General features: G+C 33.5%; 2 protein-coding genes across 2 annotated transcripts; both read right to left on the reverse strand.

The window, feature by feature from the left end:
* Positions 1–101: 101 nt before the first annotated feature.
* TRIADDRAFT_30088 (uncharacterized protein) lies at positions 102–9110 on the reverse strand (the record flags this gene model as incomplete). The annotated part of the gene is made up of 49 exons (XM_002115860.1): positions 102–212; positions 280–345; positions 461–658; positions 806–976; positions 1082–1253; positions 1319–1446; positions 1527–1586; positions 1674–1745; positions 1843–1949; positions 2031–2061; positions 2169–2210; positions 2278–2325; positions 2390–2425; positions 2484–2639; positions 2736–2802; positions 2884–2993; positions 3075–3185; positions 3254–3323; positions 3403–3516; positions 3614–3654; positions 3747–3837; positions 3914–4023; positions 4102–4161; positions 4235–4341; positions 4448–4618; positions 4711–4810; positions 4907–4933; positions 5000–5051; positions 5134–5182; positions 5256–5348; positions 5434–5482; positions 5572–5643; positions 5743–5842; positions 5929–6032; positions 6144–6257; positions 6337–6393; positions 6501–6557; positions 6633–6697; positions 6807–6873; positions 6950–7054; positions 7212–7280; positions 7392–7454; positions 7554–7628; positions 7767–7841; positions 7959–8004; positions 8152–8187; positions 8495–8535; positions 8725–8781; positions 9063–9110. Coding segments are annotated over 49 exons (4071 nt in total), but the record flags the coding sequence as incomplete, so codon positions are not given.
* Positions 9111–10568: 1458 nt separating this feature from the next.
* On the reverse strand, positions 10569–14061 carry TRIADDRAFT_59786 (uncharacterized protein; the record flags this gene model as incomplete). Its single annotated transcript, XM_002115861.1, has 11 exons — positions 10569–10741; positions 10864–10915; positions 11052–11153; positions 11266–11397; positions 11518–11630; positions 11710–11830; positions 11998–12083; positions 12788–12846; positions 12958–13009; positions 13255–13334; positions 13982–14061. 11 exons carry the CDS (start codon positions 14059–14061, stop codon positions 10569–10571), a joined length of 1050 nt encoding a protein of 349 aa, XP_002115897.1.
* Between the last annotated feature and the right edge of the window lie 386 nt (positions 14062–14447).

A 14447-nucleotide genomic window follows, 5' to 3' on the forward strand; every position in this document is an offset into this window, starting at 1 on the left:
AAGTTGTTGTGCCAACTGTTGATTCCGTCTGGTAAATAAATGATTTACAGAGTTACGAAATAGCCTATGAATGTACCGTCGTATGTTAGAATTTAGGCTTCTCAACCTACTTTTATTACATCGGTATGAGCATCGTAAATTTGATAAACATAGTGCGCCATTTGTGTCATATCATCGATAATAACTGATTCATGGTCAGAATCCTTATCCACCTGCAGGATGTTACAAGAAATAGGCTTTAGTTTAACACAATACTTTCGAAATGTTACGGTACCTTACCTTTCTAGTAAAGTTATGCCAGTTCTCTTTAGGTAATAGGTGTAACTTCGTTGGCCTTTGCATAAGCTATAAATAAATTATAGTACGTAATGAAATATTTCAGTAATAATACTATTACATTAGGTACATATCTGAAATAGATCTCACTGTGGGTTCGATATAGAAAATTTATGGTACTTACTACATTAAATGCTGGCGATAGCTCATAACAATTTTGGAATAAGGATACGCGAGCAAACACGTAGAGTCCCAAACGTGCTCGGGACATAGCCACAACTAAACGACGAACATCACGTAGATGCCCTACAGCCTTAGTTCTAACCAAAGATAGTAAGATATAATCGTTTTGTTGACCTTGAAAGCGATCTACAGTTGTAACCTACGGTAATTTAAAAATATTCTTAATATTTTATCTTCACAATGCGTTGGAGATCATGCTTACATACATAAACCCGGTAAAGATACAATATGATTTATATTCATCTTGAATGTTACTTTCTTTACCAGTTTACTGAATTCTACTTACCTTATGCGGTTTTCCTATCAAGGGATTGTTGGCACAGCGCATGTTAATTACATCACGTATAAGATGTTTTTGACCGTTGTATGTGGTCAAAATTGAAATAGATTCTTTAGGGTAGCCAATCAGCCTCATGTACATATATGTAGCAACAACATATTCAGCTTCGGCTAGATTCTGTAATATTTAATATATAGAACTGTAACGCAAGTAGTGATGTTATAAAAGGTCTTAATTATTGCTAAAACTATCACGTGAGTAAAAGATTTATAAAATCAGTACTTGAAAAAAATGAGGATTGGGTTCTGATTCACCGGTGCCCTGGAAGTCCCCAACATCTATGAGCTGATAGTCAAATTGAAAGCCAGGATTGCTCAATTGAAACTCAGGCCATGCTGCGGTATGTGATAAGTTTTCTAATCGTTTATATCGCCAACTATACAGTTTGCATAAGCTACAAGAAATAGATAATGTAAGAGAAAAATTTTTGACTTAATATAGCATACTGCGATCGATTACCTGGCACGAGCTCTTCCTTGCGCATCTAGGTCAACAGTTGGGACTCCTAACTTTACGAAACGAGTAAATAGTGGCTGTTCCATATTGGAGAATTTTTGGAATGCCATATTCTTAATTACGGGGGGAAGCTACATAGAATAAGCATCCCAAAATATAAACAATTACCATATATGATCAGATAAAGGGAGATGCATAATAATAATAATACCTGATGGTGATCACCAATTAATGTAACTCTTTTTAGCCTACTCTGACCATCTTCTGGATTCTATAGATTAATACGCGTAACACAGTCATCACCGGTAAGATTTCTAAGTTACTAGATTGTATTATCATAACACGGTCCTCATTTTACCTGAAGCATTAGTGGAATAAATGTTTCAATTTCCAATATTTGTCCAGCTTCTTCCATCAAGACGTTATCGTACTAATCAGAAGTACACAAACATATATATTTATATATGAAATGTAATATAATTAATTCGATACACCTTATCAACAAATATTACACGCTCTTGACTAACTTTGAAACCTAGTTTAACTAGATCGTGGCGTTTTAACGCTGCATGAGTACATGTCATGGCAACAATTCGTGCTTCTTTAATTAATAAGTAATTCGAACGATCTACGCCTTTGAATTAGCAGAAAGAATAAATCAATACAGTTACATTCATCAAATATTTAATCATCCCAAATAATGACAATCTCTTACCATTTCTTAGCAGCTCGAAAGCTCTAAATTCCTTTTATTTAGAAGAAGTTAAACAGTTTAGAAATATGCCATATTCGCAAGTTTAAAGTGTAATATATACATATTTCAGGTAAATAACACTCTTAAATTTTTAAGAACCTCAAGTTCAGTAAAGATCTTCTTGATATGACGAAAGCATCCCTTCGTACAAAATAGAAGTATATTAATTAATTATTACTGAGAAATATTTAGATTTTATCTTTCTCACTTCCGCGACGTCCAAATCTTCAGAATAGGACTTTCCTGCGAAGAGGGGCTATAGAACATAAATTGGGATTAAGTACTAAGCGAGTGATACAGTCTTCATTTTTAATTCTTACTTGCTCAGCATCTTCAAAAAACTTTGTGAATGGAAACTGCTCACCTACAGCTTTGACATCCTACGGTGTATTTTGTATATATGATAAGTAATACGAAATCAGCGAGTAGAAAATCACATATGGCGATACTAACCTTAACAGATCCAATTCTATTTACATACTCTTCCCATCGTGAAAGAACTTGATAATGAAAGAAATGCCCAGCTGTCTCGCAACTATACGAGACATCACCGTGAATACCAATACTTTCCTAAGTTCAAAAGTAATAATTAACATCAATTTAAGCGCTTAACACTTTCCCACGATATAATCAAACAAATACAAAAACAAAAATATTAAGCCTGACCTGCAGTTTTGCTACTTCATGAAGCAGCTGCAGACGACGTTCCAATATGTAATTGACTCTTCCATATCTATGGAATCGTAACGATTTCATTCAATCGAGTTGAAAGATTAATAAATCATCGCTTTCTTTGTAAGCTAGATAAACATACCTGCTAAAATCTCTTTCCGTTTCTAAAGATTCTTCCCCATGACCCAAACGCAGTAGGTGACGTTCGTCTATATCTAATGCTATTATCTTCTCGAATAATTGATTTAGAGCCTGAAGAAGATAAGAATAGCAGCTTCCTTAAAATTGACGCACCAGCGAAACGGAAGTGAGTTAATGCAAGACTATTTATACCTGATTTGAATGCGTAACAATTAGAGTACGTTGATCTTGGAAATTATGATATAAATTTGATATAATCTGCACAGCTACGTCAGTTTTACCCGTACCAGGAGGACCAACGACCTTAAAATTTAGAGATTCGTCTTAAGAGTATATAATTATGATTAATCTCTGAGTTCGCAGTAACTAACCAGAGTTAGTCCAGGCTGCATTCCAGAACGAATAGCTTCAACTTGTACAGGCGTAAATGGAACACAATTTCTGTCCATTCGTTGAAATAATAGAAGAAGGTTATAAAGTAAAATATAAAGCTATCTTAGTATCCCAAAAAAGCACAAACCTTTTAGGCTGGCTTGAAGGATACGGTCCACGATTTTCGATTACGTAAGGTTCTACTGAAATTTCATTGCTGTCGTTAGTATCTTCGGTATCAGCTTTACGTTTTTTGCCTTGGCTAGGTGAGTCTATGAAGGTTAATCTGTCAAAATATACATAAAATCGTAAATAAAACGGAAAATCGATGCTCGAAATTATATATTTATCTGGAGTACCTGAATGGGGGAACACGCTTAGCGCAATCCTCGGTTGACCACTTTAAGCGCGAAGGAAAGTAATTTAGCATTATAAGAAATAAATTATACCATGCTTCAGACACGAATTCCAGAATCAGAAATAATCTCATACCCGGATTTTATAATTTGGAAAGGAATTACAAAGATGATCCGATGTTAAGAAGGTATCGTTGAAGTCTAGCGTGGCAACCTGATTTGGCATACTTATAAAATAAAAGAGAGCATCCTAGATTAAAAGACTACACTATTTATCCATACGGATACCGATGATAACTTTACCTTGCATAATTCGCAGCAGCAGGATTGCCATAGCCTAAGAAAACGTCATGAAGCCAATCCGGTACAACGCAAGAGGTGTTCATTAAGTCACGAATAGTGTCTAGGACGGCCTTTATTAATTCAGAGAAGATAATAGCAACGGTCAAAAGTAATAACTGATAGTTTTTCATTACGTTTCTGTTATTTACTTTGAAGTTATTCTCTTTAGGCTTTCTCCTAACGAGCAAATTAAAAGTTTCATAGACGTCCTGTTAAAGGAAATTGGTGAACGTGTTAGAGCTGTAATCTCTTAATTCGCATAAGTTAGGTATTGATCAATACTTCAGCTCCATGCACAGTATTTGCAATATCTTGTTGATATTGATTAGTATCCAGCCAAACTCGGAAAGTTCTACCATCAGATTTAAATTCTGGTTTCGGTTCAAATCCTGGTAAGACAAACAATATTAGCCACAGTCTCTTAATCGTCCGAACTACTGTGCAGTGTTTGTCTGTATTGATTAACGAGAGTCACGTTACTGCTAAGTACCATACCGCCTTCTTCAATAACTTTTCCTTGTTCATCCAGCATTCCTTCAATTTCGCATCCTCTTACATATTCGATACCATACTGCGTTTTAAATGGTTTCATTTTGTCGAATTTTTGACCTGGTCCTATCGTAGCTCGGATCGTAACTAAGAACATTACATCATGCTTTTTTAAGCCTATTACGAGAGGAAAAAGTGATAGCATAAGAAAATAATTATAAATCGAGATAGCTCTACTTTCCATGATGTATATGTTCGTCTTATACTACCTTCCCACTCTCGTTTAAATTCCTTCCTTACGTTAAGGTTGACAGATACATCAGCACGAACACGAGCTGGTCGACTCTCTCCAATGTTTGGCTTGATTACCTACATTAACGTGGGCACGTACATTATTATTGAATGTAGAAGGACAAGTAAATTGATTTAAAAATTAACTTGTTCAGTAAGTCGTAACGGTCGTACCTCGATAATAGTAAAAGCAACGATTGGCTGAAGAGATACATGGAGTGTTAGTACAATTTACAATAGAATAAATAAAGTAAAACTTAATTTAACCTGAGCCATCCTAGCCCATCCACTAAATTGAGTCATATTATCCTCAGTTAACCTATCAGAATTTAAAAAATTCAAATTTCGTCGCATAAACTCATATTAACGGAAATAAATTATACATTACATAGTTTACTTACCACGGTTTCATTCTTGAAACAGCGTCTTCAATGTCTCCACGAATTTCATCTGTCAAAAATAAATGTCAACGCCTTCAACTTTAAATGAGTAAAAATGATTACAGTTAATAAATTTAACTTACATGTAGATTCAAGGCGGAATAAATTGAAATTTCTTAGTAGATAATCGTGCAAAGTCAGGAATTGCAAATTTAGTTTTGGCAAGGCTAAACAGTCTATTTTTAAACAATAAGAATTCGACTATAAGATAAAAATTTATGTACAGTAGTTAAACATGTATCAATTGCATGACGTATATACCCGCTCCGGAATAATACTCAGATGGCACAATATTTTCATCCCATAGGATCTATTAATAAATTTTGTTTAAAGTAATCACTGCTAGGCTAGACAACTCAGTAGCTACAGTAAATTCGGAAGAAACATTCAGTATCTTACTTCCTCAGTGGGGTACAGGGGCATATCGTTGATGGCGTCCAGTTGAGACAGCCTTCTCTCGTATTTATATATCTATAAAATAAAATAGTATTCAGACGTTTCGATAATTTGATATAATATATTGGTAGCTGAATCTTAGTGACATTTTTGAAATTGTATTGGATAACATACCAAAAGTTCTATTAAATACTTTTTACTATATTGTTCATCATCTTTTTCAGGTTTGGGTACCAAATTTAGGCAAGAAGCGAGTTGATGAATATTCTCCCTCCTGAAATTACGACGTCAATGTCAGAAATTAAACTTTGTGAAGTATTAAATCAATTTCAATGTTATAGAAATTGTTATGTAACTTACGGTAATTCACTTAAATATTTCATTATGGAATCTCTTGTATCAATACTTGCAACGTTATTTAAAGCGAGGTCGCGCAATTCAGGAAAATGTTTAAATACCATTCTCTATTATAATTAGTGACACAAAATTTATTAAAACAAAGTTGCTTTAATTTTACAAATGCGCGTAACCTCGCATTAAGGCTAGAGCAACCTTAATGGACATATTAGAACAACCTGAAGTGCTGTAATCTTATCATAATGGGCATCGGTAATATCATGATAAGACAATGCCGTTCCGGCGTGATCGTTGATTTCAAAAGCAGCATAAAACTTCAATATTTCTAGTAACTGTTAATTAAGAAAAAAATTTTAAGATATAGATAATCCCTTTAAGTTTTAATAATTTTACATTATTGCAAGACAGGACCTGTGCAAAAAGTCTTCCTTCTTCTCTTTGAATCAGTGTTGATAGCTGACAGTTAACCTTAACGACAATAATATCGATTATAAGAAGTAATTTTTTTAAATGAAACTCAAGGCTTTACGTATAATAAAAGCCCATGATAATAATAATAATCCAAAATATCGTACCACGAAACCACAGCTATCCAATAGAGTATTAAAGAAACGTCGAGTTGGCAGCGCGGTCTACGTAAGACGTACAGCATTAGAGATTTACATAGACTAGTTAACTAATGCATTTTGCAGTTCATATCCCCTAACCTCGATATCGATGATGAACTCTAAGTATCTTTCACAATATTGAACTAAATCTGCTGATATCGGGCCTATTTGATAATCAACAGAATAACGGGTCTATTATATATTATTCAGCTACATTTTCTTTAATTCATAATGATAAGTTTAGCCTCAACAGGTGAAGTTATAAAGCAATACCTGTTTCAGGAATTTTAGCTAAAATATCGAGAAACTTGTGCATAGACTTCCACAAAAATTGTCTCTCCTTGTTAAGGCTAAAACAAATATAACGATATCTAAATTATCGTACTAAATTATGACAACTTCCAAGGGCTTGTTACGTACACCAGTTGAGTTTCCTCATCCGCTTTGGAATAAGTTTTTTGAATGGACTTTAGACGTTTCTTATACTTTGGGTTATGCTGTACTTCCTGTTCCACTCGACCCTAAATAATGGAGATAAACGAATATAGCAGCTCTATTTAAATCTGTTATATACTGTATGTCTATATGCAATAAAATACAGAAGGTTATATTAAGGTTTTAACATCACTAGGTATTAATATCATTGATAACATTGCATCGACGCTTATCATCACTAACAGGTAGTAAACATGTCCAAATGGCAATAGATACCAGTCCTTGAATTTCTCGACGTATGATATCGCTTTCCTATTTAATATTCCAATTATGGTAAGTAATTTCATACAGCAGATAAAAGCGATAAGCAGCCTAAAGTTATTGAACTTCTATTCATACATTTATTAAGTACTACTGACTAACCATACTGTTGAAGCAGTGAATCAAGAATAAAAGTAGCACAGTCTGTTCTTTGATTGTAATTTTCTAAGATAAGTAAAGAAAAATGATTAAATTTTGAGAAAAATGAAAAAGAATGGGTTTTAGTCATGAACTATAGAGAAGTAAATAAAAAACCAATGTTACCTCCCAATCATCTGTAGTTAGATTCATGATTTGACGAAACAGCGCTTGAAAATTTTCGGGTCGATTTCTCAAAAACTATTAACAAGTATTGAAGAAAATAAAAGCACCAATGACAGTCAAATGATACATAGTGAATTAAGAATGGTCGTTTACCAGATACCCGATATGCTTGGCACGTTGCAAATATGAACTCAAACGTATAACAATCCCTACCTCCCACAATTGCACTCTCTCACGAAATTTCTCATTTATCATTACAGTAATGGATATGATATGGGATATCGAAGCCTAATAAATAGCCGTCGCATTAGCAATATAAATATAATGGTATCGATTATTGATAATTAGGGCTGGAATCATAACATAAATATAAGATTTACTTAAGATACTAGACAGTCAAGTTACCTTTTGTGGATCATAGTGTGGCCACAAGTAATTTTCCAGGTACTGACTAAAATGAAAGAAAACTTTGAGTTTAATCCTATTACATTTTATAAATTGGTTATAGAAAAAGTAAAATTTCGTTATGCACAATCGCGAACTCACAATAATGCATTGAATGACAATTAGGTGGTACGAAATTAACACTATACTGTACCTAAATTCTAGCAACACCATGCGTCTAATGGAAAACCTAAATGATAAGATAATTAAGCTGATTTTAGTACGAGCTAACATAGTTAAGATATAATATTATTCATATAGCAAAATGCTAGCTGGTTTAACAATTTGCATTTATCTCACAGTAGATAAGGTAATGCCTATGATATATAAGATACTTTAACGATATAGAAATACTGTTACAGCTGCTGACAATGTTTACAATCATACTGCAGCATAGCTTTCAGTCGATGCTTTGGGTTAAATATTAATTTTACATTTACCAAATTTATCGACTCAATTAATATTCAGCATACTGTGCCAGGCGAATATTTACTTACTTGCTACCGAGCATTTCCTCTTTATAAATTTTCTCAATAATCTGTTAGAAAAAGAATACAGATATTGATTAAAATTTTTAACAATTACTTCAAATGAGACTAGGCAGTGCTTCCGGCCAGTTGTAGGCATTCCAGGCAGCATTGAGTAAATTAATTATCATTCGACTCGAAACACAATTACAAAAGAAATTTATAATTTCTTTATTAGCGAAAAATTGAGATGGCTGTACCTCAGGGTCATAGGGAGCTTTTTCAGAGCTATGCGGTGCCCAATACTTGATAGCATACTATAATGAAGGAGTAATGAGATGGCTTTAGTTTATAATCAATATATAATCAATCATCCTCAAATTCCACAAGAATAGTGTGAATAAGATCTACAGTACTACATCGTAGTTCTGTATTGAAAGACATGAAATGAACAAGAAATTGCAATAAGTTAAGGACAAGGTACGAACTTTACGCCACATATTGCGGTCTGCTAATTGATATTATGCAATTTTAATCGCAATTTAAGACCACTGAATCATAAGATCTCTATATAACCCTTTGCTTTACTATGCTTTACCTCGGTTAAGACGTCATTTTGTATTTGCTGGACAGTAGGAGCAACGACGTGACCTTTCTTCAATATTTCACCTGTCTTTTGGCCTCTCTCGTTCTATAGTTAATTTTAAGATTAATACCGATAAAACACTGAAGAGTTATAATTATTATATAACTAGTATTATTGCTGCCATCTTGGATATTATTTTACTCTACCCGTTTTACTTGATTAGACTTCATTTTGCTTCACTACCACCTGATACGTAGACCTGACGTTGAAATCCCGTCACTGAAGTAAAGGAAGATATTGTACAATGCACATGAGTGATCCAGTACAGTACAGTACAGTACAGTAAGCTCGAGACCCTGTACTACAGTACAGTGTACTGTACACTGTACAGTACTACTGGCACTGTCAATGCTAAAATTCCCGCCGTCTCTAACTATATTCGTTACGGAAGTGATAGTGTTATAATATCTAGTGCATGATGGTGTGTACCAGTGCTCCATACAATCCTATTTGTAAAGTACACTGTACAGTACTCTACTGTATGGTATGGCTTTCGAAATACTGTAACAGTACAGTACAGTATAGTCACGGCGTGCCTTAGTACTGACGACAGATAGACAGACATCGTATTCCTTTTCCTTAGCTACTCATCATACGCGAAGTACACTACAGTATAACGAACGTCAGTTTCTACCATGGACTACTAGATGTACAGTACAGTACTGTACACTCAGTGTACAGTATGTGCATCTAGTAATTTATGGTTCTACTAGTTATTACTAATCTGGATATCAAGCTACCACGTACTTCTATTAGTACAGTACAGTAAAAAACTCTCCACTAGCAGTCTCATAGCCAAAGAGGTAAGAGGTTTTTCTTTTACCTCTCTGCTCATAGCTAACACCGTATTATTCCATGCTTACGAGCAAAAATATTAGATGTAGTATTAATTCGTTGGTATACGACATCATATTAACACAACAATCAATATGTTTTCATCTGTTGGCATGACCCATATTATTACACGCCACTGCTTAATGATATTTTTAATGTTCAAAGATTGTTGAATTGTAATCCATTGGTAAGGGGATAAGGGCTACATCAGAAATAAATCACCAATAATATTAGTACTGTACGTACACTGTAAGGTATTTACTTGTCCTTAATAACCCTGACTATACCCAAATATTGTATAGAATACGGGTAAACTTTCACACCACCACAACTTTTGGATCGAAGTTGTATTACTATGATTATAATTGAGTAATCGATATCTGAGCGCTTTGTGGTATTTGGGAATTAGTTACGATAGAAACGTTATCTACTATGCTTATATTATACTCGTAAACATACAGCATTATGCCAGAATGTGAAGATATGGTGTATCAGAATTAAAAAATAACATTATTGCGCCAATTTTAGAATATATATTTATTAAGCAGATCCTTATACATAGCTCTATTAACAATAAATTCGACCAATTTGATGGATTTGCTTTATACTGTATGAATAGTGATTTTAATAAATTCTAGATCCGTAACCGAATGTATCTTTCATACTTTGCCAGTAATACCTTTTCCATCCCTCTCTTGTTCGATCGATATCGGTTGCTGGTATACCTGATTGAACCAAATTTAATTTTGTACAATCGTCTTCCTGAGTAATGCTAATAGTAACTTTAGAGAAATGTCCTAAAACAGCCAAAAAATAAGACATGTAAATCGCTCAATAACTTCATGTATACAATTACTAAAATTAGCCAGACATTGCTTTTATCTTGATATTCGTTGTATAGAAGTAAGGCTTTACTTACCTTCAGGCCAAGACTTAAAACGCCATGTCTGTACAATTTTCGAATGAGGAGTCTAATTAACAAAATAATGAATGTATATCATCAGGACAAATAAAAAATTTTCCGAGAACAGGAGCATTTTCAAGTTATTGATCCGTTATGTCATAAGACACATGTATATATAATAATACTGAAACAAAAAACTGTACCAGTTCTAGGAATTTGCCAGTTATATTTCCATCTAGTAGAGAAAATGTACCACCTTCCTTAGAATCAACCATTGACTCACTGCGCATAAAGGCGGAAACTCTCTAAAATATCCCAAATGCACAATGCATGAACATACAGGCCGAAAAACTAACGCAAAATATCAAGACTTCTTATGCAATTTAACAGCAATTTAGATGAAATTGCAGCTCCTACTTGTTCAGTTATTAGGGTCATAAATAATTCTTCCGCAGTTGTTTTAAATTCATCCTTCATTGTTAATTTCATTGTGTCAATCTTATCTTTGGATGAACTCGTATCGCTTCCAGTTGATGTACTATCCTTAGGCTAAAAACAAAAATTTGATATGTTTAAGGTCTGCAATAGCCATGAACTATCTTGCAAATTAAAAGGTATCTTTAATAGGAAAATTTTTTAAGCTAAAAATTAAACATGTATAAGTAGTACCTTCGATGAGGTCTTATTTGATGAACTTGCAGAAGATGGCTTATGAGATGGACTAGTCTTGCTAGAAGAGCCAGATTTTCCAGACGTTGGAAGTATTAGTCCTCGAGAGAATTCTATAGGAATATTACGCAATATAAGTAAATTTTTCTCGAATGATATACATAAGTAACATAGAAATGATATATGAATAACCTTCTTTCAGCTTTTTAATGTATTCACGAATTTTTTCTCTTATCATCACGATTCCATATTTCTCTACGATGTTTCGTAGTGTCTTGGATGCCTCGTCTCTTGTTTGGGTGGTTACCGTTATCTATTCGTTGTTAATTAAGCACAAAATTACTCAAAATTTCTTTTATTCTTGAAGCAAATATGTTTGTTATAAACTTACGGTACTATACGAATTAGAGTAGATTTTAGGCTAAAGTTTATAAACATTAATTAACCAAACAATAAAATATCAAGTTATTGTAAACTAACATCAATTTCGTCTACGTCGTACTCTTCACCAAAATTGTCGATGGAAATTTTTCCATTAATTTCATCGTCATCATCTTTAAGTTTTCCTAGTAGTATAACGAGAATATGAATTTAGAACATTAATGATACTGTACATCGAATAGCACTGGTAGGATACTGCAAAATTATTTACACTCCATTGTTGGTCTATCTTTAGTTTCGAATTTTAGTAGTAGAGTACGCGTATATCAACAATACGAATTTAGCACCTTGATGATATATTAGATAACGCAGGTAAATAATATGATAGTATTTGTATTCCATTATTAATCGGTCTTTAGTTTCGAATAATAAACGCTATAGTATCAGACATAATTGTAAGTTATACTATAAGTAGGAAAAACTAAAATTGAGAAATTATGAATTGTTCCAATATTAAAAATAATTTATTCAAAATAACTTATTTTCTCCAATAAGTCCAAAATGCTAAAAATTTTAAAGTTGGTAACTATAGTAATATAATTTTCGAGCTCTATAGCTGAAACATGATTTTGGTGGATGAAAATTAATGAATGCTATTAGTACATGAGATAGAAATCTCTCTGTGAGCGTTAAAAGTGTACCTAATGACAGTTGAATAAGGATTACTGCTCTAGATACAGATACATACAATCAATTCCTAATTCTTAATAAGTTTATAGGCCAATATTTATTTCTCCAAGAATACCAGTATTTAAATGTAAAAATATACAGTATATATGCTTTTTAATATATGGGCACCAGAGTCACAGTTTTAATATAAAAGTATTACCTTTCCATTCGATTTTCAATTGCCAATCATAGAGAGTAATAAGTTTTGCTTTACGGTTACTAGTTTGCGAATACAACGTAATAAATACGAATTAATTAACGGTAAAAACATTATGCGTATCAATTAATAAAGAAAGCAAGAAGAGAGAGACTTGCATTACACTTGCTTACCTAACGGTAGCATCGCCATCAGCACTGAGAATCTTCGTCGTAATACAGTTACCTAATCACGTGAAAAATACGTCCAATTTTAAAATGAATGTAAATAAATTACAATCGAGGATGAATTATGAATATGCACAAAGTCAAAAGATAATTATTTTACAACACTGCATGGTAACATAGTAAATTCTACGATATGCATAGTTATGTGAGACTACTGCAGCTTAAAGCAAAGCTAGAATAGCTGCTGAATTTCGATGATGATGTGGTACTATATAACATATATATATATTTAATCAGCATTACCTTCTACGGTTTCAAATTTTAAGTCTAAAAATAGTTCCTCAAATATTCCTTTTGACCATTTAGAGGCATCTTTCTCACTCCTATTTATACATAAGATCATTTCAATATATATATATATAATCAGAAACGTGTTATTTTATTCACTTTATCTGACGAAAGTACATTAAGTTCGTATGGATCATTACTACAGTTAACAGCATGCCATGCGTGAAAGGTATTGTATTTTTTTTTTATTTTTGATACTAGAGATCTAGATCTAGATACACTGCTTTTCAGAACTAGCTGCACACACGTAGGGGATAAGTAGATAAAATTTTTCACTCCGCTACCTGCATTACGTATACAATATTTTCTAAGATAAGATAAATTAACGACTTCGGAAGTTAGTATTGAATGGAAATGCATTAACGAGATGCACGCTATACTGTATTGTACACTAGTGTACAGTGTACTGCAGTAACACGGGAATAGGCACCTTACTGTATGCCATCACCACGTACAGTAGTGTACATATTGTAAGTTTGATCAGCCGCGCTATCCGTCTCACAGATATCATTAATGAATACAATAATAATAAGTAATATATTTAAGCGATACACGATTGTAGTCGGCAGAATTGACATCATTTTCATCGCAACTAACTCATGATAATATTCGACTAAGTTAAAAGTAGCTTGGAAACGACGTGAGCTGGGATTGCAGAATTCGTGTAGTAATCAATTCTTACCAATGCCAGTTGTTCACATTAGTTGCATCATCTCTTTCTTCAACTATCCACCTCGGATCACCCTGTCCCCACTTCGCCATGCCTTATCTTTTAGGTTTTTCTATGTTAATATATGTTTATCGTCAAACTTAGGACCTGATCTACTCAAGCCACAGTATGTGAGATAAAAGTTTGAGAAATTTACTATCAATGGCAATGTGATTCAAAGTGTTGAACAGGGTCACTTAACGACCAAGATTGTGTGTGATCACCTAAGGAGTCCGTGACAATTATAGTACATTGCATCGTACTGTACGCCTTACGTGTAACAGTACACAATAAAGAACTGTACAGTACAGAAGTCTACTGTACAGACTTTGTTTTGTAGAGTACTTTACACTGTGCAGAATTCTAGAACTATCTATCATTGATCCTCGTTACTTGGCGTCCATACGTCCGTTAGTCCATAACATCGACAGCCGACAGG

Source organism: Trichoplax adhaerens, genomic scaffold, assembly GCF_000150275.1.
Source record: "Trichoplax adhaerens TRIADscaffold_12 genomic scaffold, whole genome shotgun sequence".
Taxonomy (NCBI): Eukaryota; Metazoa; Placozoa; class Uniplacotomia; order Trichoplacea; family Trichoplacidae; genus Trichoplax; species Trichoplax adhaerens.